This window comes from Diadema antillarum, unplaced genomic scaffold (assembly GCF_040938485.1).
Source record: "Diadema antillarum isolate AM-2024a unplaced genomic scaffold, OU_Dant_1.0 scf00000016, whole genome shotgun sequence".
Taxonomy (NCBI): Eukaryota; Metazoa; Echinodermata; class Echinoidea; order Diadematoida; family Diadematidae; genus Diadema; species Diadema antillarum.
Window position 1 is genome coordinate 133,871 of NW_027270905.1, and position 25,497 is coordinate 159,367.

At 38.4% G+C, this 25,497-nt stretch overlaps 1 protein-coding gene across 1 annotated transcript in view; it reads right to left on the minus strand.

The window, feature by feature from the left end:
• Positions 1-25,228, minus strand: part of LOC139725048 (uncharacterized) — an 83,531-nt gene extending 58,303 nt beyond the window's left edge. Inside the window, exons 1-11 of the mRNA XM_071636137.1 lie at positions 25,138-25,228; positions 19,681-19,848; positions 14,900-15,070; positions 13,982-14,152; positions 13,191-13,355; positions 12,005-12,169; positions 10,245-10,409; positions 9,071-9,235; positions 6,957-7,121; positions 4,925-5,089; positions 3,106-4,383 (exon numbers count right to left, since the gene is read on the minus strand). Of these exons, the coding sequence (XP_071492238.1) occupies positions 3,106-4,383; positions 4,925-5,089; positions 6,957-7,121; positions 9,071-9,235; positions 10,245-10,409; positions 12,005-12,169; positions 13,191-13,355; positions 13,982-14,152; positions 14,900-15,070; positions 19,681-19,848; positions 25,138-25,228 (2,869 nt within the window). The remainder of the gene's footprint in view (positions 1-3,105; positions 4,384-4,924; positions 5,090-6,956; positions 7,122-9,070; positions 9,236-10,244; positions 10,410-12,004; positions 12,170-13,190; positions 13,356-13,981; positions 14,153-14,899; positions 15,071-19,680; positions 19,849-25,137) is intronic.
• Positions 25,229-25,497: the final 269 nt, after the last annotated feature.

Below are 25,497 nucleotides of genomic sequence, written 5' to 3' on the forward strand. Positions count from 1 at the left end.
ACTTACTGACCACTTGAGACTAATTAGTTATTATTCAACTTGTAAAAGACCATCCCTCACCCGAGAGAGAGGGAGAGAGAGAGAGAGAGAGAGAGAGCGAGAGCGAGATGAGAAATGGCTGCTAGGAAATCAGAGAATTTCCCTTTCAGATAAGTTGATCGTTTCCATTCCACTCTAGATTCCCAAGCTCCAAATAACATTACCAAACTGCCTTAACGCAATTTATAAAGCATATTTTCAACCCTTGTACCTCCAGAGATGCATCATTTGCACGTGCAGTGCCCACATTGTTATACATCCCCTTCAAAATACAAATTTCGTATCTTTTAGCACGTCAAAATCAATATTACTGGAACAATGTTTCAACTCCAGGAATAAAGCCTAAATTATAAGAACATCAGGAGCTTATGCTGAGTAGCAAAATATATATGTATGCTTTTAGATCCTGCACTAAGAAATGATGGTACTATCACTACATTGCTGCCCAGCTTTGCAATAATATCTAATGAAGTCGTTGAATAGTTTGATTTGTTGTTGTTTAAAAATCGTTTACTGCACTGTTGTTTAACAAATCTACAGCGGAATAGGTTGACAGCTTAAATCGGGATAGAGAAAACAATTTTACATCTTGCCTTACATACAGGCCTCTGATTTGACTAAAGCATTCCACGTTTTAGTGAATTCCTCGATTCAGATATAACAACACACTGCTTTACTTACGCGTGCACACTCTGCCTGGGTCGTCAGGGAGGTTAGGCGACTCGTCATCATATCCACCATTACACCGACAGGTGAACGATCCCTCGGTGTTGATGCAAATAGCATTTACGTCACAATTATTATCATCCGAGGAAAGACACTCGTCGAAATCTAGCGAGGAAAAATGACATACCAAAATGGCTTCAACAAGGAGTCTTTTTTAGGGATTAATTGCGCTAAGAGTGTAAAAGACAACACGTTTTTACTACTAATTTCTTCTGCCGTGTACAAATATCTCACTTGCGAGAGAAATTTAAGTGTCTGTGTGTGTGTGTGTGTGTGTTTTTGTGAAACCCAAAATTTTTAATCATTTTTTCGAAACGTTCAAGATGATTATGTCTTACAATACATATACGTTCATATCTTCAAGTTTTCCTCATAATCACATGCGTGCTTCATATTGTATCTCGAGAGTCACTGACCTTGTACCATAACGGAAGACTCATCGATGGTCACATTAAGGAGACCCAACTCAGCGGAAGTGATCAAGGACTCTGTAAACGCTGAAGCGACCGAGTCCGCTGTGATCGGCGTCGTGCTGGAAGCGTTGTCTTTCAAGTTAACCGTGTAATCGACGAGGACTGAACCATTAGAAAAGCCATTGACGGTCGTGCCAAGGAATTGGTCAGCCAGGGAGCTCATTAAGAACACAGTATCGAGCTAAAGGTACATCGAAAACAAAGCAAATTTTCACTAATGAATGCAATACCGTATTGCGAGTGATTTCTGTATATGACATGATAGACATCATACAACTCATACACAAATTTCTGACTCCGTTAAGGAGAGCGTGGCATAGGCATGTTAGGAGCAATTCCACACACAAGGTGATCTTAGTACATAGAGAAGAATCATACAAAGTGATAGATTCCATCGAAATTTAAACCTGACAATGTACATCAAACTGAAAATTTTAAATGATTTCATCTTACTAAGTTAGAACGAAGCACTTCATCGAATGAGATAATGTGATGGTGATGCCTTAAACTAATGTTTCACTGACCTATCCAACAACATTGAATCTCCTTTTCTTAAGATGAAATCAAACTGAAAAGCTTCTGGTAAGGGATTTTACTTTGGAATATAGTTGAATTTTCTAGAGTATTATCGAAACGTATGTTTGCATGACATCAATTCATACAAACCAATAGCAGAATTTCATGTTAATGACATTAATACTTCTGATCATAGAATTCGATGAAACTAGAGAATGGAGAAAAACGCTTTATCTATCGCCTATTGTTAAATCTCCAACGTGTTGACATTTCGTGACAGTTTAAATGCACTGTCTAGATTGACGTAGCATAGTCAAGGATTTGTTTTTAGTGAGGTGCATGTTAACAAAATTTTGTATTCACATAATAATGTTGTGTTTATGATTGCATGTACCTTTGCTGGAAATGGAAAATATATGAAAAGAAATGAAATAAAATAAAATGAACAAAATGAAATGAAGCGAACGCAATGAAATGAAATGAGATTATGATTCTCATACAATGCATTAATCCCAACTGATGTTACTTACCGTTGACTTAGCATCCGATGCCAGAGCTTGGAATTCCGGCGATTCGGGGTCCGTAAGTTCTTCAGTAAATACCGCTGGGCCCGAACTAAACTCAGTAAATCGTAGGCTCCCAACAAACTGCTGCGATGCTGTTGAGTGAGACAAACAATATACGTGTACTCACAAATTTACCTAAGGGCAGTGAGATGTGGATTTGATATTCTCATATCGTGCCGAAGCACTGGGATTGTTTAGGAACTGTGGGTGTTTGCCTAACATTATTTCGTTTGTTACTTAGTATGACTGTCCTTCGTTTTTTGTCGTCTCCTTGCCCGATCAAAAAAATTGCTGCTAGGATATTTTTTTTCTCATCTTATTGCAATGTGTTTATTGCTTTTAATCGTCGTTTTGATAGTTGTTATTATACATGCGGCACAAAATCTGCAAAAGGGCGTTGATCAACACGTTACAAACTTAGGGAATGCGGAAAGCGCGTGCAAGGGAAGTGTTATTCTCATACGTGTTGATCATACGGAGTGCGCAAACTGTTTTTAGAGAGATGCTTCAAACGAGTGGTAAATGCGCCACTCCATGACGTCTCCTATAAGTATGTAACCTCTCACTGCATGTGTTGTCTCTTAGTTGGCGAATCGTGATGACATGCACTCGATTTGATAAGAATGTCGTTTTGAATGTTTAACTCATATCTTCCCCGCAGATGAAACAGAAGAAAATGAATAAAGACTGAGACTAGTTGTGGGATACCGTGGAGTTATCTCCATCACATACTACTCTTGCGCACTCCTTATAGAGAAAATCTATCAAAATGTAATGACACTTACCCTGGCACTCCGGAACTTCACCATTCCATTTTCCATCGACACAGATAATCATACTTGATCCCACCAGTATATAACCTGGCATGCAGGAAAATGTAGCGTTGGCATTGTAAAGTGAAGCTTCTTCGTACGTTAATGTTCCGTGCTCTGGTGAATCTAAGCGAGGGCAAGTTGGGAGAGTTATGGCCTCGGAAGTTGTCCCTACGCCAGAAGTAGTCCCGCCTTCTGCCACTGTTGTCACTGCATCGGAAGTAGTTCCAACGTCTGCCGCTGTTGTCACAACACCAGAAGTAGTCTTAACTTCTGCAGCTGTTGTCACAACACCAGAAGTAGTCCTCATGTCTGCAGCTGTTGTCTCTGCCCCAGAAGTGGTTGCAGCATCTGCCGCTGTTGTTACAACACCAGAAGTGGTTCTTGCGTCTGCCGCGGTTGTTACAACACCAGAAGTAGTCTTTACGTCTGCAGCTGTTGTCTCTGCCCCAGAAGTAGTCCTCATGTCTGCTGCTGTTGTCTCTGCCGCAGAAGTGGTTGCAGCATCTGCCGCTGTTGTTACAACACCAGAAGTGGTTCTTGCGTCTGCCGCAGTTGTTACAACACCAGAAGTAGTCTTTACGCCTGCAGCTGTTGTCGCTGCCCCAGAAGTAGTCCTCATGTCTGCTGCTGTTGTCTCTGGCCCAGAAGTGGTTGCAGCATCTGCCGCTGTTGTTACAACACCAGAAGTAGTCCGTACCTCTGCCGCGGTTGTCTCTGCCCCTGAAGTAGTTCTTGTATCTACCGCAGTTGTCACAACAGAAGAAGTAGTCTTAACATCTGCCGCTGTTGTCACACCACCAGAAGTAGTCCTTACGTCTGCTGCTGTTGTCTCTGCCCAAGAAGTGGTTCTTGTATCTGCCGCAGTTGTCACAACAGCAGAAGTAGTCTTAACATCTGCCGCTGTTGTCACAACACCAGAAGTAGTCCTCACGTCTGCTGCTGTTGTCTCTGCCCCAGAAGTGGTTCTTGTATCTGCCGCAGTTGTCACAATAGCAGAAGTAGTCTTAACGTCTGCTGCTGTTGTCACAACACCAGAAGTAGTCCTCATGCCTGCTGCTGTTGTCTCTGGCCCAGAAGTGGTTGCAGCTTCTGCCGCTGTTGTTACAACAGCAGAAGTGGTCTTAACGTCTGCTGCTGTTGTCCCAACACCTGAAGTGGTTCTTGCGTCTGCCGCTGTTGTCACAACCCCAGAAGTAGTTCTTACATCTTCTGCTGTTGTCATTGCACCAGGAGTTGTCACGTCTGCCCCTGTTGTTGCAAGGTATCATTTTCTCTATTAATCAATGCCAAATTTCAATTTCTCACAAATCAATTCATTTAACTTAATGATTTCCTTGTCTTTAATGTCAGTCACTTTCATTCCTTCCTGTCAACTCTTCAAAAAAAAAAACGTGGTTATGGACATTACTATTATTATTATTTTGAAAGCCATTTTTGAATGACTCCTTGTGAAAAAAAAATTCAGCAAATCAGCACTACTCCATCAAAGATAGGTTCCTTACATTTTTCTGGGATGCTGATCTGATGTTCAAGTCATTTTGTGCCGATTTGGATAATAGTTTGCTTTACGTTACAAGACAGTTACACAGTGGATCATATCAATCATCTCTTTATCACGTTAACATTCAATCCTCTCTTCAAATCTTGCTGAGATCATTTTTTTTTCTCAAAGAGCACTGAAACTGAGATTTTGATAAGCTTTCCCAAATTTATGAAAGTTTTCTGAATAACGTTGAGCTGCGATATAGGCCTGGAGAGCGCAGATCGTCTAGTCGGGACACGGACATACCTTGGCAAACTGGGACAGCTCCAGAGTAGACTCCGTCTTCGCAGGTGATTTGAGAAGAGCCGATCAATTCATAGTTTCTCTTACATTCAAACGTAAGAACGTCACCATGATTAAAGGTGCCTGACTGGATGCCATTCTCTGGGGTGCCTGGGTCCACGCAGTTGCCTGAAAAGAATAAATTAAGCCAAAAGCCAGAACTGTATAAGTTTCCATCAAAAACTGTAATGTCGTGTCAAAGCGGCAAAGCGGGGCAAACCCTGCACGTTCTTACGGGTTCTTTCGAAAGTGTTACTAGTGTCTTTAATGTTTTTAATCATCATCTTCATTGTTATTTTCGAGGACAAACAGCCACTTACTGTAGCATACAGGCGGAGCAAAGTCCCATCCCGACGCGGTACACGACAGTTCCGTAACGCCGACAGCTGTAAAGCCATCGTCACAGACGTATACGAGCATGTCACCGTAGGCAAAACCACCCATCTTTGTCCCATTGGCAATTTGGCCTGGGTCGCCGCAATCAGCTGTTTAGGACAAGAAACACGAAACAAACGGCCTAAAATTAGTCCCTGACATCATTATCAAGAGAGAAGCAATGCATACAGTAGACATAAAACCTCAATAGAATGAGCTGTTCAAATCTGATCTGAAGAACAAGACTACATTTTTCATGTAGCAGTTTTACTTTTTAGAGAGGGGAGTTGCTGAGTAGTAGTGCGCTATCTGACCGTAAAGGTACTTGCACAAGTATATAAAACACATTTCTTTGTTTACATTTTAGAACGGAAATGGTTAAGAATTTCCTGTTCGTGATTTATATACATTATTTAATATGCCGCTTTCATCAGAATTTGAGTCTGATAAGCATTTTGACGATTTTGTGTTCCCATATCATTATCATTTATGAATAGATACTAGATTCTACAGACTATTGTTAATCAAGATTGAAATTACAATGGCAATAATGCTCGCGTGTAATCAAATGTTCATTGTTGTGAGATATAACTTTCAAACAATACAATTACAGAATTTTATTTCTGTGATATATCGTATAATCTCGAATCTATCACAAAGAATAGCAACGAAGATCCAACTACCTGACTACTCATGCCTTCTGCAATATTCAAGGTAATTATTTCTTTCCACTTCTAGATCGTACAAAGGCAATTGAAGATGTTGATAATGAAAAATATACCATGAACTGATCTAAAGAAGACGTTTGTGAATGGCAACAGAATAACTACGGTGCATTCGCAACAACTGATTTGGTGTTGTGATGATATTCTCACCATAGCATTCAGGAGGGTTGCTGTCCCATCCTGAAATCGTGCAGGACAGTGGTGATGCACCGACCAGGGAAAAGCCCTCGTCGCAGCTGTAGCTCAGGGTGTCACCAAAACCGAATCCACCCGTCTTGGCCCCGTTGGCAATGTCACCCGGATCCCCACACTCCGCTGGAAATGATATTGAAAAAGAAGTTAATGATTGCGTATAGGCCTAGTAGTAGGTTAGAGTAGTAGTACCGATAAGACAAGTTAGAAAAAGAAACTGATAATGACAATATCAATGATGTTAGCAAAATGTTGATATTAATCATATCAACGTTATTAAAATGATAATGATAATAACGACAACACAAAATTACTTCAAACAAGTACTATAAATGGTTTAGCTTCACACAGGCGGGAGAAGGAAGTAGACGCCTACAGCAGTGACTTATTATACATATATATATATATATATATATATATAATAAGAGGCTAAATCGCACACTATTATAACTTGTTCATTTATCGAAATATAAACATAAAATTTCTAATAGTGTATTATGTATTATTAACATTTACTTTTGTACGATTTGATTTTTTTTTTACCCACGTAAGCGTTATGTATATTACTTTGTATTATTTTATGTGGAAATAAACTATTTGAATTGAATTGAATAGGTATTGATATGATCGGAAACGGTATTGATTACATTTCCGATACATCACTCAATGGGAGTAACTGTGGCCACCTGAATGTTACAATTTACCATAGCAAACCGGCGGGTCGTTATCCCAACCAGAGCCTGTGCAAGAGATTTCAGTGGCCCCAACCAGCGTGAATCCTTCGTCACACGAATAGAACATCGTATCACCGTAGCCGACGCCGCCCGTTTTGGTTCCGTTAGCGAAGACACCAGGGTCGCCGCAGTCAGCTGTTATAATGAAGAAATTCAAATCTTGTTCATGTATAGGATATAAAAAAGTGTATGCAAATATTTGGCTTCATTGAATCAGGGAGGTAGAATCTTTTTCCACCTCCCTGCTCGAATACTATACATATGTTTTTGAAATGCGAGTGCACTATTATTGAGCTTCGTTTGTACACGTTGAATCAACGACGAATCAGCTTTACCCCATTTCCCGCAGACATAAATAATAAACAAAAGGTTAGTCAAGAAGGGGGGGGGGGGGGACATTGTGCCAAGGCAAACCTACCTAGACATTCCGGAGGATCATTGTCCCATCCCTCTGTAGTACATGAGACCTCTGCTGCACCAACCATGGTAAAACCCTCATTGCAGCTGTAGGAAAGAGTGTCACCATAGGCATAGCCACCTGTCTTTTGACCGTTGATAATTGGACCGGGATCTCCACAGTCCGCTGAAACATCCAAAAATAAAAAAAGGTTATGTTATTAACATACCGTAATCTACAGATTTGTATCATTGAAAATTAAATTTTGATTAACGGAGCTTGAATACAGCGTATCAGCATTTAGAATCTGCTGAAATTAACAGAATGATTCTATTGTAAAATTACAGAATTGTGAAAATGCAGGATACAAATTGCTACTTTATGAAGGGACATCAACATTCACTCACCACTTCTCATGTAAAATATTCCATTTGATCCACAGAGATGTTCCATGAAAATTCATTTAACTTCAAATTTCACATTTTTCTTGAATTTTTGTTGGATTTTAATCCCATTTCACTCTGTACGGGTAAGATGTTTCTTTTTTTTGTGGAGCTTTAAAAATGACAGTCTTTAGCAAGCATCATGTATCACAGTTTCATAATGCTTGTCATTTGGTATATAAATGAAGAATTTCAGCTCGAGCACAAAATGTACTTTGAGACCTACTTAGGAAATTTTGAAGATAACAAACCGGCAAAAAAAGAAATTAGGCAATATTTCACTCACCGTAACACTCGGGTTGGTCATTGTCCCATCCCATAGCCGTACAGGAAATCTCTAGAGCACCGACCAAGGTGAAGTTGGCATTACAGGTGTAAGTCATCGTGTCTCCGAAGCCGACTCCGCCCGTCTTCACCCCGTTCTCAAAGACACCGGGGTCACCACAGTCGGCTGTTTAGATTGGATTTAGACCGAGGTTACTCATGTTGTTCTCACGATAGATGTATGGAAACATTTAAATCTGATTTGCTTGTTATTTACACTCAGTACTTCATTTGGATGATACAAGCAAATAAAGTCGAATAACGACATCTAATGGGTCCCGTTTCTGTAGCACCGCTAAGGAAACTTTCATGCATTTAGATGCGGGAGTTGAAACTGCGCTTAAGGCGTATTTGCAGTCGTATGCATTGCAATTTACAACGATTGCAAGCATGCTCATGAAGCAGGTCCCTTATATGATCTATTCAAGTGAAATGTAGACCTGCAGTTTAGCGTATCATATTGTGCAGAAGGTAGTGTGTCATCTGTGAAAAAATGGTGCGATGCGATGATTGATATGTTTGCAATGTCTAATCAGCTTACAACAAAATGTCGTCTGAGACGATCGCTGCCATATTACCCCTGTCTATCCAAATGGAGTAGAATAATCATCTCACGCGATCGAAGTTGGAGTATAGCATGATGCTCCTACTAGAGCGGATGCCAAGCCAGCAGCGCAGTGTGGAAAACGTACAAGTACAAATACACGTACACACACACACCACAGTAACCCGTAATGGCGGCAAAATAGAATCTGATTCCACTGAAAGGGTCTGGCATTGTTAAAATGATATCTAGAAGAGCACACATTCCTGAGTAGAACAAAAAATAGATATTTTAAGCATAGGAACTACGACCTTCATTTCTGCTATTTGTGCGACAAGTACGACTATTGGAATCCATGAGAAAGACATGAGCTCACCGTAGCACTCGGGCGGATCGTTGTCCCATCCCATGGCCGTACATGAGATCTCTCTAGCACCGACCAAGGTGAAGTTGGCATTACAGGTGTAAGTCATCGTGTCTCCGAAGCCGACTCCGCCCGTCTTCACCCCGTTCTCAAACACACCTGGGTCACCACAGTCGGCTGAATATATATCGATACAACATCAATTGTGTTACAGTGTATTCCAATCTGCAATGTTTCTCGACCTACCAAGAACACTTCAAACACTTCAGACAGATTTTTCCTCAGCTTTGCTTTATGTTGCTGTTATTTAATCAAACAAAAGATGGACAAGATGGAGTCCTGTTAGAAATAGGGTCCAAAGTATTACAAACTGATTAAGTTACATTATTTTTCAAACCTATGCTAATTCAATGTCACCACTACGTAGCTCATGATAATAGTGTTGCCTCCACAAAGGAGCTCATAAGAAAAATCTTTGCCTTTATCTGATACAATTTCGTTTTATGATTTCATTTTTATCATTTCCTATTGCTTCCTTTCATATATGATATTCGTTCTTGAAAAAAAAAGAGAAAATGTATGTAAGATCCAAACGTTACGAATATTAGCTGTGTAAATGACTATGTAAGTATTTTGTTGATTTGTTGATTTGTATTGATTTTGAAATGCAGAAATAAAAACTGAATTGAACTGAAATTGAACTGAACAATTTCGTTTTATCGACGGTCGTAAGTAGACCAACATAGTTTAGATCTGGCTGATTAATTCGCATTCGAGAATACAAATTAAACAAACGTTATAAGTTTAGCAACCAATGTAAGGAATAATTAGACGACTGTCAGTGACTGTAGTGTATAAAGTGTTCAGCGTGTTTCTTCATCGTTTTGTCTGTATGGGATGCAAAGCAAGTGCAATGAAGATTGTGCATCTGTATGCTGACAATGAGGCATTAATATCAGTCATTATGCATGGCAGCCACTTGTCAACAGGCTTCAGTAAAAGCTGTACCAAACAGGGATGTTTAGTATGCCCTTTATTTTTGCCGACTACTTACTGTGTAATATTTCTTCGGTGTTATTTCATGTATTTTTGTTTGTCTGTCTGTGTGTGTGTTTCTCTCTTTTTTTTAGGGGGGGGGGGAGGGGGGTTTGAGCTTGTAATAATGTTATACTTTCAGTGAACTTACCGTAACACACCGGAGGATCGTTATCCCAACCCGTTTGAGTACACGAAAGCTGTGACGCTCCGAGCAGCGTGAAACCGGAGTTACACACGTAAACGAGCGTATCGCCATAGCCAAACGTACCGCTCCGTGTCCCATCCACGAAAGGTCCCGGGTCTCCGCAATCAGCTGTAACAAATACACAGTATACAGCATGCCATGATCACAGTCAAACACACGACTAGAAAAGGAGCGCGAAGATTCCATTGTCTCATGAATTGATACGCCGTCTTTGAATAGATCTAGACGCTAGGTCCAATTTCATCCGATTTTGGCTATTTAACCCAGGCTGAAGAGTCTCATTTGTGAGAATTCCAAATGACTATTAGACCCTTTTTACATACGGCTGCAGATAACAATAACATTGATATGAGCAATAGCTGAATAGAATTCGGTTTTGTTGGAGGTAATCTAAAAGTGATAGCATAAATTATTTTCATTAAATTCAAGATTTATTTTTAAGTTAGATTTCAGATTTTGCTGTTTTCAACCCTGTGTACAAAATTCTAATTTTGCACAGGGGTCAATTTGGTGTGTATGGGAGTGTGTTGTTTACACCCTGACAATGGTCCTGAACAATGGCCAGGACTGGAATGCTTTGTTACATAATAGTTATTCATGAGAAATTCCACTATCATAGCTAGTCTTTATTCATCCTGAAGTGTAGTGTATGCAAGCACTTGAAAACACGTGCTTATTTTTTTCATGTGCATTCATTTTACCCTTTACCATGAATTCAGACTAGCTGTGCCCAAGGCAATCCACATGAGTTATTAATAAGGCATTCATACGAATGTGTCTTGGAGCAAGATTCCAGTTCAGCCTAGTCAGCAGAGCTCTGAAAAGGTGGTATTTGTGGTATTCATGTCTATTGTTCAGGGTCATTCTACAGAGCGTATAAAAAAAGGTAATCCAACTTTGGAGGGCTGTCATTTCTTAATTGTCAGTTATGAAGAGCACAATGTTGGTTGTAAGGAAAGGGGGAACTCTTTCTCTTTCCATTGATACCTAATTATGTTGACAATAATGTCATGCATGACTGAGCACATGGACAAATTGCACTTTTTCCAAGTTTGCGTGTTATTGTGAAGGAACAATGCATGTCTCACTGCATGGATGAGATCTGTCAATGAAAGTTGCCAAATAGGCCAGCCTGTACGAATGCAGGTTTGTGTGTAGGTTTTGTGTTTAGGTTTTCTCCTAACATTTTATGGTCCATAACATTTAACATGGCCTTTTGTCTAAAAAACTTGAATAGAGGAAGAGTTCCCCTTTCCTTAAAACCAACATTGTGCTCTTCATAACTGACAATTAAGAAATGGCAGCCCTCCAAAGTTGGATTCCTTTTTTTTTTTTGATACGCTCTGTATAAGCACACACTAACATACACATCATTATACAGAGGGTTCAAATTTGACCAAAATCTGGAACTTAACTTGAAATTAATCATGGATTTAATGAAACTGATTCATGCCCTCATATTAAAATCATCTTCAACTAAATTATACACTATTAAAAAAAAAATCATGGATTTGACGAAACTGATTCATGCCCTCATATTCAATTCACCTCCAACTAAATTGTACACTTTTCAGCTAATACTCATATCAATGTCAGTGTTATCTGATGTATAGTTTTCGAACTATTAAGGATCAAAAGTGGTATTATTTGCAGCACCTAGTATATACACAGATAATACCTTTTTAACATCTTTTCCAACTTACCATAGCACTCTGGCTGGGCGTTGTCCCAACCTGAACTTGTGCACGAAATCTCTTTCGCTCCAACGAGGGTGAAGCCGACATTGCAGTCGTAAGTCAAGGTATCACCGTACCCAAAGCCACCAGTCCGTGTACCGTCTGCAAACTCTCCGGGATCTCCACAATCCGCTAGAAAAAGGAGCAGTAAGTAAACCCATAGTAACAATAATGTTGTAATCCTGAGGTTATCATCTGTGCTTCTTTTATTTTGCTTTATTATTGGGGGGTGTTGTATGAGAAAGTCTCCTTTTCCCCATCTTTGTATTTTTTTAGTGATTGTTTTGTTTCCCCTAAAATCACAGTGTAAGCTTCAGATACTGATTACATCATTATCATTATGATCATCACTTGTAGAGCAGTACCTTTAGCTAGGGATTAGTAGGAATTGGTACGGAAAGTCTCACTGCTTTACTTCCGCTGACGTATCAGTGTAAACGCGCTCCCGATCATGCATGGCTGATTAACCTTTAGAGACCACGTGGCTTTCTATCGAACTTTTTTTCCATTCTTGATTGTCTCTCTTGCTTAGTTATTTTTGTTTGTTTGCTTGTTTGCTTGTTTGCTTGCTTGCTTTCTTTTAATGCCTTGAATTGTTCTTATTGACGTTTGCCAAAGATCTAACGTGTGTGGGCAGAAGACGAGCAATCAAATTGTATAGAGTGAGATATTTCGTCATGGCTCCGATTTTCTTTTCTTTCCATGCCAAGATTTGATAAGGTCCACTTCATCGAAATATACAAGTCAGGGACCTACTGATAAAATGATAGTAACTACAGCTAGGCCTACCAATTCCAATGAGACTGTAGATACTGCTTCTTGATTGGAGGAGGGACAAAGACCGGTAAGTCTCGGATTCATTGAGTTGTACAAGAAGTGAAGGAGCATATAATAGCTGGGTTTTTTCAGTTACTTTTCTTTCATATGTGAGTTCAAACCGACGAATGTCAAAACTTAAACTTAACAACGTCTTTGGCTGATGATGCCAAAGGAAAGACTCACCACTAACACAAAGATTACAACTTTGAACTTTCGTTTCAAACGCGTCCAATTTGTCTGAGCTCTACAAAATAGGCATATTATATCATTGATTGAGTTGAATGCTCGTAAGAGGAATCGCAGCATGTCAATAAGACGGATAGAGACGCCTTACCTTCACAGACGGGTACGTCGTTGCTCCAGATGCCATTGAGGCAGCTGATAACAGCGGCGCCCACCAGGGTGAAACCAGGGTTGCATGTAAAGCTCAAAGTTGCACCATTCTCGTACGAACCGGACTGGGCCCCGTTTACAGGAGTGCCTGGGTCGGTGCAGTCAGCTGTAGATAACAAGAGAACAGGATTATTAGAATTCCGTTAATCTGGCGGGTGTTATCTGATGACAATTACCTTTCTACTTTCCCTTTCTTGTGGTTATTTTTTCCTGATTCTGACATCTTTTTAAATCTTAGTACTTTTCTCATTCCAAGTATGCTGTTTTGTATCATGTGTACTCATTTTGATACTTTGCAAGCGATATGATGACATGCAAAATGGTATAGGTTTGAACATCGCATAAGCATAGTTACAAAACACTGCTAAACGTTGTAACACACAGAATGAACATAGCGAAATAGAGGTAGCACAGGCAGACAGATTCAAAGTTGCATAAAAAGGCAATAAACTAGTGCTTCATATGACCAGTGTAATGTCTAGCATTCTTTTATAGCAAACTCAGCACAATCATATACCACTGACTGTCATTGTTTCTGGACAGAAATTTGTTCCATAATAGTAATTTCTACATTTTTAGAGTGTTCGATAGGAAAATGAAATACAACGGAAATTTAACACATAAAATGAATGTAAAAAAAAAAAATTAATTTTGTGACAGTAATAAAGAGGAATATCATATACATTAATAACTTTAAAGGAATGCCTGATTCGTGTGACGTGGTTGACTCACCTTCGCACGTTGGTATCTCACGGTCCCATGACCCGCCCGAACACGTGATGACCGAGGCTCCGATGAGCGTGTAGCCTGCGTTGCACTGAAACGTCACCGTAGTCCCCCGTTCGTAGCTGGGCGATCCCACCTGGAACCCTTGCGCCGGAGTCCCCGGATCTTGGCAGTTCTCTGGAGTAATAATGATGAGAATTACATTGATGACAGTAATGGTGTGTGACGATGATTTTGTCACAGTGAAAATATTGCAAAATCGTGTCCATCACGAAGCTCCACTCCACTCCACTTCGCTCCACTCCCATCCCTCGTCCCTAATTCGGCTACGTCGCTAAATGGCAGTTTCTCACTCCAAGCCAGTCGAGAAACTTGGTATCTCTGGCATTATCCCACTCGAATTGTACACATGAATCATATTTATATTCTTATATGAGACTTAAATGTATCTGACTTAATCTGGAATATACTGACTTAATCCTCTGGCAACAGGCACTAGATCAAAAAGATAAACAATTGCCAGGCCTCCATGTAATGTTCAAACTCTCAGTAGAGCGAAGGACATTAACTTTAAAAGCCCATAGCCTATTACCCTCAGTTAGCCCGCATTTGTCTGCATGAAAACGTATCTGTTTCTTTTAAAGAGAATCACACATTTAAGCTTGGAGAATGGTATCGTACCGCGCAGAACAGACAAAAACTGTTCAATCGTCATAATTATTTCCAAATATTGAATACTCTTCACATGCCCATGTAGTTTCTCTCCTCCAATTTCAACAACATTTAAAAAAAGCAAAATCATGCTTATCATTTACACAGTGATAGAGTGAAAAAAACCCACTGCTTTATAGGTACCATAAAACTTTACATGAATATTGTCAGTCGATGTGATGATTCTATCATTCTTCTATAACGTATACTTACGCACGCAAGTAGGTATTGGCTGTGTCCAAAATCCGCCGAGGCATGTAATACTGGGCGCTCCCACGCGACTGTAGCCAGGTATGCACTGGAACATCACGGTGGTATAGGCCTCGTACGAGGGCGAACCAACCTGAAGCCCATTTTCGGGTGTTCCTGGGTCGCTGCAGTCCTCTGCGGAATCAAATAAAGATTTAGTTGACACAACGTATATCTTTTAATGTTTCTATGTTGCATTCCTCATCGGCGTTAACGAATCGTTTTAAAAACGGCTCACTCACAGCTTACCCTGTAGGCATTAATCATGGTTATTATTATTTTTGGATTAAGTCAAAATTTATTCTCTCGTGATTTGTTGAAAGAGCTTCACGTCATTACATGTATCTTGAACTACTTCACTATGCTTTCCAAACACTTAACTTTAAATTTTATACATATTTTGATTTGTTTATTGTTATATCTAATTGCCTTTAAGACTTTTCCATTATCCGTTGTTTTTTTTTTTTCTCTCTCTTATTTTACTGTATGTGTTTCCACCTGCATGTTTGTATAAACGTTGGTTTCATTTTGTACGTGTCCATTAAACTGTATATTGTATTTATGTGGACCCCATGAAGGAACAGCGTTGCCATGTTGGCAACGCTGAATATGGGCAATCCACCCGTTTTTATTGTTTTTATACGGAAATAAATACCATACCATACCATACCATGCTGGTGTGTTTGACACTCTATAAAAAACTATATGGCAAAATACGTCACCATTAATGATATTTTCCAAATAGTACACTGTTTGTGACCGTGAATTACAAACCCAACAAGAAGTTGGAGACAGTGATTTTGTGTGAAGACTCAAAATTGGTGAAACGGGTCAACGTAGTTAATATTAAGTTTTTAATATTTTCTGAAAAGCAATTCTTCTAACATTACTCTAAAGTTTGGGATCACAAAACGAACGGAAACTTGTGTTTTTGCAGTTTTTCCTGAACATTTTCATAGTGTAATACGATATGTTTTAGAGTCTCTTACCATTTCTTAAAAGCCTTTATACATGCTCTTCACTTTCAACTCTAATAACTTTCGGAGAGATGATGCTGCTGCTTTGAAAGTTGACATATAGTCATGGATAGAATATCTTAATAGAGCATGGTCAATTTCAGCTTAATCTAATAATCTCTTCATAATTGTTGCTGTGAAGTTTTACATCCTGCCTTTTTTTTTTTGGTCTCATCCACTGCACAGAGCATGGCTCGATCACAGACTGGATTCAGCACTTGAATAGACTATACTTAGTGTCTTTTCTCAGTACACACCTTTCTTTGGGTGTGTGCTTTCTTTCCAATATTTATATAGGTTAGGGGAGTTCATTGAAATTGAGTTATTCATCAATTTAAAGCTTAAAGTCTACTCTTGTAGAATCTGCTCTTAACCGAAAATCCCTGTCTGGCGACTTTTTGTTGGTTTCGTGAATCAGGGTCACATTTATGAAATGATGTCACAAAGCCAATTGTGACCTAACAAGCACAGGGGCGGATCTAGCTTTATATAAAGGGGGGGGGGGCGGTTGGGGGCGGTATGCGAGGGAGCGTAGCGAGCGAGGGGGGAGGGTGTGGGAGAATTTTTGAAAATCTGTGTGTGAAAATGGCGTTTTCTTGCATCTAAAACACCACTATTTTTGGTGTAGAGGTCATTGCCAAATTAAAAATTACAAGTTTAAAAAAAATAAGATTTTTTTTTTTAATGGTCCCCGGATTTTTTTTTTTTTTTTTTTTTTTTTTTTTGGGGGGGGGGGGTTGCAACCCCCCCCCCCCCCCCCCTGATCCGCTGCTGAAGCAATTGTGACATCGCGCGCTACTTCGTAAGGTCACTTTGTGAAATGTCACAAAGCAATTGAGATAATCATCTCGCCCTGTTTCGTACACTCACTATACGGATCCCCTCCCCCACAATCACCACCCGACTTCTCACCTCATTTTGTCCCTTTCGTTTGAATTCTGGGATCAAAATATACAATAAATTTGTTTAATTTTGAGTTTATGGTTTAAACTACGGGCCTCGATGTTTCCAGTGGAACTTTTCCTCACGTCTAGTAGTTCTAATTTGGAGACACCTCTTCCAACATTTTTAGAAACTCTAAAGGCAAACTAGATCTGTGTTCGACCACTACTAGTCTATTATCATGACGGTAATTGATGACATTGATAGTATTTTTGTTTTGAATTGTCTGCTCATTATGATTATTAGACTTATTATCATCAGGTAATATCCGCCAAGTATTGAAATAAAAATCTGTGTAAACGCGCTTTAACTGTAAATCACTGTTATCAGTGGGAGGACACCATGAAGAAAAAGTACATTGGATCTTTCAAAAAAAAAAACCTATTATATAACACATATAGACACAATGACATCTCAAAATTCTGTTAAGGATTATACCGTCCCACACCTGGAACCAATGGTTACACATACAGATATACAGCGCGGCATACCAATTACTGTGCATTATCAATATTCGTTTACACATGCAGATGTGTTACATCGTAATACGCTCACTATGAAGCTCTCAAAAACAAACTCTCACATCATCATCAATGATTTTCCCCCGCACTCTCAAATACACACATGGCAAGCATCCACAGTCAAGATATGCTTGATGTTCTTGCCGTCATGTGGGAAGGTTGTGCATGACTTTTATAAGCCCCACTCTCTCTCTATCTCTCTCTCTCTCTCTCCTGCTGAGGCAACCGTGTATTATAGTCAAAGTCTCCTGTCCCATCCGTATAATGTATTGTATTCATAATCTAAATGATACAGAATATAAAAGGCGCACATTTTGTCTTTGTTTTGCTTGTGCTAGATACTAGTTGCGAGTGGGACTTGACATACCCTGTAGTTTTTTTTTTTATGTTTTTATAATTCTCTTGGATCGAAAATGCAGAAAGACAATTAAGATGATCCTGCAAAAATAAACATTTATCAGATGTTCCAAAAAAAGGTGCAGTAGCTGTGTTATGGACTTTCTGAAGACACTTTTCCCTATCATTAATCACAGATTATATTTCAATTATTCAATCAAAATATCATTCTGTCATGTATAATTTAGGTGTTCAGAATCTAATAGGAAACTCATTTCGTATAATATGCAAAATATCAATAATGCCATATGCAAATAGACTTATGTATAAGTTTATTTGTATGTGGCAGTATAGGTATTTGTTCATTTCAGGCAAATATCACAACAAAGGTGAACTATAATACAAGTTTTCGAGAAGAGAAATCTAGTAAAACCATTTGCCAAATCAAGAAAAGTAACTATTACCAGCAAAACAAATCTTCAGGGAAAATTTTTCCTTTAAAAGGCATTTTTGGTCTAAAACGATTTAAATTCGAATGAAAACAGCAGTCTGTCTGCGTCATAATCATGCCACCTGAAAAATTTACAATGACAACAAAAATGAAATTAATGACAGATTCTGCATTATTATATGCAAATGTCATCATTGATTGGGCTTATTATTTGTTTTTAATATTTGTGGATAATGTACGTTGAAATGTGCTGCTGCTGATATTTTCTACAAATCAAAGCTATTACCACTTTTCACTCTCCCTTTCCAATCTAGTTTTCTTTCTTTTTTAATCAGGAGGGTGAGTGGTAGATTATTTGTTTTTCTTTTTTCTAAGCTTATCCGCGAGGTCACTCATTGGGTGTCACCCATATAATTTCCATCGAAGGACACTGTCCACCCTATTTTTCCATAAATAATTCTTAATGACGTATGTGAAAGGGATACTGTATGTGAAGACATTCCTGAATGTATTCATCTATCTTATTCCTAGAGACAATCTAACCGCAATCCGCCATGAAGGCCGCTAAAAGGTATGTCAAAAAGGGCGATGGCAGCTGGTGGTTATATCATTGGTTAGTGGTGCTTATCACTAATCTTCTTCGAGGAAAACAAAAACCGAGAATATCGATGATAAATCACATGCCGTTGGGAATATCTCTTGATATCATTTGAGAGCAAATATGAAAGGAAATATTGTTACAAAATTACTCATAGATTGGTACACGCATTCACTTATTGTGAAAAGGTGATATGATTTATGGTTATAAAAAGTTATGAAAAGTGATAAGTTTTATGATTATAAAAAAGTCTAAAATACGACCAAAAAATAAACTGACGCACCAGTCGGTGAGTCTACAAATGAAAACTGTTAGGAGGTCAGATACTATCAGTATTTTACAAACATTCTTTCAGTCCTTTTCATGATGTATAATGAATCATGGTCATTAGTGATTCTATGTACCTTCACACCTGTGGAAGGTGAAATAACTCCTGAGTGTCATATTAATTTATGTCATCTGTGAAGAAGGATTTCCACAGAGGAAGATTTCAATAGAAGAGGTTATTTCGACACAAAAAAAAAAATAAAGTCTGAGTATAATCAAACATATTGGCAGCCATAATGGTCATATAATAATCATGATCTCATGGCTATATCACGTCTGTTTCGTAGCGATCTCTTTTTGAAGCACCTATGACACAATTACAGAGACTTTATACAAAATATTTGTCTATTTTGCATCCTTGGTCGGCAATACTGTATAATGTTAGTGACAGTCTGAAATGAATTCAATAGTGACATTGCTACACTCACGTACTCATGCACATGCACACGCACACACATACAAACACACACACACACACACACACACACACACACACACACACACATACACACAAATTATTTATCCCCTGGTGTCTAAATTTTCTAAAAACATACGTATACAACTGGGTACGGGTCGGTTCCAGAACCCTCCTTCGCATGTAGCCGACGGCGAGCCGATCCGACTGAAGCCGCTGTTGCAGCTAAAGGTCACAGTCGCACCTTCCCCGAAACCATTCGGCGCCGACAGAGACCCGTCAGTTGGCGCCGAAAGGACGTCACAAGCTGAGAAAAGAGATGGAGGAAAAATGATAAAGAATGATAGTGATGAACAATAACAGTCATAAGAATTGTTTATTGTTTTAAAATTGATGAATGAATCACCTTGTATCATGTACTCCCTGTTAGTGATGGAAATGAAGAATAATTGAATTGAATTGAATTGAATTGAAAGATTTCTATGACTTTCCCGATATTACTTTTTTCATTTAGGCAAGTTCTGTTCTTCTAGGTAAGAATTTCAACCATTATGTAATACCTCAGCATTGTCAGATACCCCATCGAATGTACGGATAAGAAAAAAAGAATTCGATAAAATGTCATTTCTTTTACGTATGTACATTCTAGGCAGGATATGAACCTTATATTAAACCTCGTATTCAATGACTTCAGATCCCTATCCTCTGTACTACACATCTTGTGCATATTTGAGCGAAGAAAACTAATAGGCCTAGTCTTCAATCTGGCCGCTAGTCATGAGGAGAAAAACGAGCTGGAGGAATAAATATTTTTTATCAATAATCACATTCTTCCATAGCGCCCACGTCTGCGCAATAATAATGCAGGAAGACAAATGAAACATCAAGTCTAATGTGACGAACTGCATGAGAATAACAGTTCTGATGTTACATAAATCTCAAAATTTTCTGTTATAGGGCCAAATGTAATTCAGATATCGAGTCTCCACTGAAAAAAAAATGTGATCAAGCATACTGCGTAAGGTATGCATTGAACAAGATGGCAAGTTGACACTTGCAGAACTGATTAGGTAGACTCTTCCGAAGACGTGCAGTTGTCATTCTTGACCTCTAATAGGTCACTGAGACGATCTCACGGAGCCGAGAATAAAACCAATCACAATGACCGTCGTATACTCACAGGATCAACACTGTACGTGAACCGTATACGGTAGGTTAAGTAATTATGTAATCGCGGTTTCGCTATAGCGCAAATTCCATAAAATAGTTTCTGAATGATTTATCAGTGTTCGTCTTCAATAACCGTTGTCTTCATGCTTGAAAAATAACATTCAAGTATAAAAAGAAGAAAACAATAATGAGCGGCAAATGGCTTTCATTCAAAGCGATCATTAACAATGAAATATTACAATACGCTGTCAAAATATCAGACACCCCCATAGAATTTTTTTAAAGCTTTAGACCATCAAAACAACTTATTCAATCATTAATCTTAATCTTATTACTTGTCTGGTGATTCAATCATGTCAGTGTTTCAGCTTTTTATTTGTGATGGTCTAGCAATAACTGGTTCTACCATATAACCATCAGAACAGAAAACATCAATTTAAGTTCTATTATTGGTACGTCTCTCAACAATTGGAACATGATACTGATCCTGTCGGTAGATGTCAAAAACGTGGATAGAAATTGAAAAAGCATGCGATGATAGATTTAGCATTTAGAGGGCAAACTATTCGACGAAATATACACTATTTTTTGTTACTACGATGAAACTATTTCAATTCTAAATCTAACGAGTAGTTTGATCACCAAAAGTAAATCAAGCAAATTCACCTTCGAGGGGGACAGCTCACGATTTGGTCGTGAGACAAAATTACTTCTCTGTCCACCTCTATTGTAACTCAAAAAACTCCTTTTTTTTAATTTCCAGTAAATCATACTTTTCTCTATTCTTAAAACCCGTTCTTTATCCTAAGAAATCATTTAAACGAATGTCTCTTATTCTTTCAGTAAAATATACACTTGAAAGGTACCCGTCAACCTGAAAATATAGTAAACTGGCAAATTCTGAAATCGCGTTCACGTAAGACAGAGAGCTGATCTAAAGAAAACCGTGGTGAATGTCCACTAGTTTATGGCGGTACATCCCAACTTAACAGCACGTTTAGTTATCCGACCTACATTAAAGGTCCTGTTTGCTATTGGGAACAGTGATTTTAAAAATGTTCAAGATGTCATTTTTGATGCATATGTGTAGGTCACTTGTATCACAAAACATCTTACCAAATAAATTTTTTTGCAATAAAGCCTCAAATATAAGGAGATATCACTATTTTTCTCATTAAACCATAACTGTACACACTTTAGTCTGGTGAAACACTTTTATCATAACTATTGTTCACATTTGTATGTTTAACAACACTTAACATCGATTATACTGGTTCAAATTTTTACATTGGTTGTTTCTATCCCTTACTCACATTTTAGAACTGTTTTTAGGCAATAATGCTGGGTTTTTGTTTCATCTGCAAAAGATAGATTATGCCTTTAATCTATGGAGAGAATTGTATTTATCATTATCAGTCTTGCCCCTTGTCTTTCACTTAAAGTTATTCAGACACTCCTATCATCTACCGATAGATTTATGATCATTGATATTCTCGCAGCCGCGAAGGTTCTTTGGGCAAGTGGAAATTTGCGAAAGGTGCAAAAGTTTTTCTTTCCCAATTCAACCCTGTAAAAAGCTGACATTATCAAATGAACTGTTGTAATTGAATTGAATTGAATTGATTGTTTTATTGTCCACAATGCGAATGTGGAAATGTGCCTTCCACCAGCGCTACATACAAGAGATACAAACAGATAGCAATTGTTCATTGAACAACATATACGTCACAGATTACGAATAACATGAAACATTAATGTTTTGCAATACTTGTTGCAGAAAAATGAAAATAATAACCATTATATTCATAATACATATTACATATATCTCATTCAATTCATTCATTTAAATAAATTCTATAATCATTATACTTATTATCAAAAATTCAACTTTCAGCAGATCTTCCACTTCTAATCAACATTTTTTTTCACCTCTATGTCTCAAGGCCATAATGCCTACCAAATTTGATTTCAATTGCTTTAAAACTGTGGAAGTTATTCACTCCACTAAATTTCAAAAAACAACAACATACAGTTACCATTTCAACGCTTTATCAAATACAAACACAAAGAGTGTCTTGCATAACTACTCCTATAAATCATCATAAATACCAATTTTAAAATCAATTGCCTAAATACTATGGAAGTTATTCAATCCACAAAATTTTAATAAAATTATGATTACCATGGCAACGCTTTGTAGAACAGATTGTAGACTGCTATAAGTAACATTGGCCCGATGTAAACTGTTGGGTTATACATGTAAAATCTAACTCAAAAGTTTTACTTTGTAGATTAAAAACAAAAAGAAAAACGTGTCACCAAAATGATGCGTGTCTCTGCAGCAAGCTGTTTGAGGTGATCGGAAGCAGCGAGATTTAAAGCAGTGAACCAGCTCAGGGTAGCAACCACTATAACGTCGAAGAGATGTCATCTTAAATAATACATCAATAAGATAAGTACTTGGTCTGATCAAAAGGACTTTTACTCATATGACTAGAGAAGTGTTTGTCTTATTGTATGAGGCCCTTGTTAGACAACTCTTGGATATTGCTCTTGTGTATGGAATGTGCTTTCAAAGAGTGATGCGAAAAAGCGTGAATCAGTTCAGAGGAGAGCAAAAAAAGGAACAAAAATTGGTGTCAGAAGTGAAATCGTTGTCATATCCCGAGAGACTAAAGTATTTGGGGATTCCATCTCTAGAGTATCGAAGTGAACGTTCAGATATGATTCAAGTGTTCAAGATTTTGCATGATATGCAAGACTTTGACCCAGCTGTTCGCTTTGTCATCAATGATCAAGTTAACACACGCGTTTATAAGTTTAAGTTGTATAAAGGAAGGTGTCGAACTAGTAAAAGGTTGAACTCCTTCAGTCAGAGAGTAGTAAATACTTGGAATAGCCTTTGTGCAGAAAGTGTCGAGGCAACATCAATGAACAGCTTCAAGTTTAAGCTTTATGATCACTGGAAGCAGAAACACAATAAATTCAATCTAGATTGCATAAACTGACCACCCCGTGTAAACATCACACGGATCTCCTCAGGCTCAGGATCAAAAATCCTTTGAATGGCCCTTACAAGTTTTCAACTTACTGGGCGTCATCGTAGGTAATTCAAGGTAATTCAAGATACAAATTAAGATGATCAATGTGAACTTTGATAACACCTCGGTTGATGAGATGCTCTCGACCATTGATTTCTTTAAACTTGATTCTATAATAATATTATGACCTTAATGGAAAGCAAGATCATTCTTATGTAACATACTTAAATCCTCTTTCGGGTCTATTTCGTTGAGGATTGAGGAATTGCTCGCTTTAGAAATGAACACATTCATAACAAAAACCACTGTTGACATACCATGTTGGTGTCTATGTAGGATCCGATCAACCCATTTTTTTAAATTACGTTTTCTTAAATGACTGCTTCTTCCAGACGGCATTTTCATGGATCAGCAATTAGTCTCTTGTTAATCTATTCCCACCTAGGCCTACAATCTGTATCGGATTCTAACTCCCAAGCAGATTTCATGGTTGAAATTTGGCTGGGCTGGTCTTTATTTCACGTCAGATGGCTATCTTGAAGTCACGACATTGTTTACAAAATGCTATATTCATTGCTATATTCATTGTCCCACTAATAATAGTTCTCTTTTACTTCCTGTAGCAACGCTACGGTGGATTTACGTAATGATCTCCTCTTTCTTTTTCTGATTTCGTCCGTCTACATTTGAACTTTTTTTACGTAGACTTTGTGACATAACAATATTTTTTAATAGGCCACGTCAAAGAGTGTGTAAGAGGCTAAAATTAACGATCGCTTTTGCTTTGCATGACAGCAGCATGTCAAGAAGTAATGTGTTTTTCTTGAATACCCGAAGCATAGTTTAAAAAGAACGTGATTTAAAGTGTCCAACCAGTGCGAAAAAAAAATCACGACAACACGCAGTTACTTTGTATTTCACAGTTGTATTCGGGTGCAAAGTTGTTTTTAAGCAATGTCGTGTCATAAAGCTATTTCTGTATGTATAACCTCTTTTTTTCCTCCATGTCAAAAAGGCGTTAAGAATGGGAGGGGTGAACATGACATGGATAGAATTATCTGAATGATATAGCAAATATCAATAGGCCTATAAGCAATATCAAGGGTAGCCTCAGCTCCAGGCCCATCGGACTTCATCTGCTGCATGTTCTCCAGGATTGTCACTGAAGAGTGGGACTATTCAGCCACTCAAGGCGGTACAAACTTCGTCTTCTCGAGACGAATGGATGCCAACAGACAGACAGAGAGTAATTCAATCATGTATTTCTATGCGTTTTTTAATGACCTAAACCCACGCGACGTATTAAACTCCATTAATTGCCGTGTTGTAAAGTATTTAGCGTGACTGACAGACGTACATAGGTTGTACTCTAAAGAATAACTTACCTTGAGTACTTTGTAGCAGTGACGAGAGGAATAACACCGATAAATAAATATATATCCATTGGCAAATAATAATTCTTGATGAATATCCCATTTCTCCCACTAACATCATATATCTCTGAAGAAAAAAAGAGGACGTATTCCAAAGCGAGAAGACCAGCTTCAAGCTTCACAATAATCCCTCGGCACGAATCCTCTTATCTCTTCCCCTCCGCCAGGTGCAATTATTTCCCGCTTTCACTCGGAGAAAGGAGAAAAAAGGTGGTTCAGGCACTGCAATGTCCGTGCAACACTGGCGTTATTCCGCGAGAGGAATGAGCATTGCTCACCTGCTTTCTTTCACATGTTCACTTAACGCCGTGA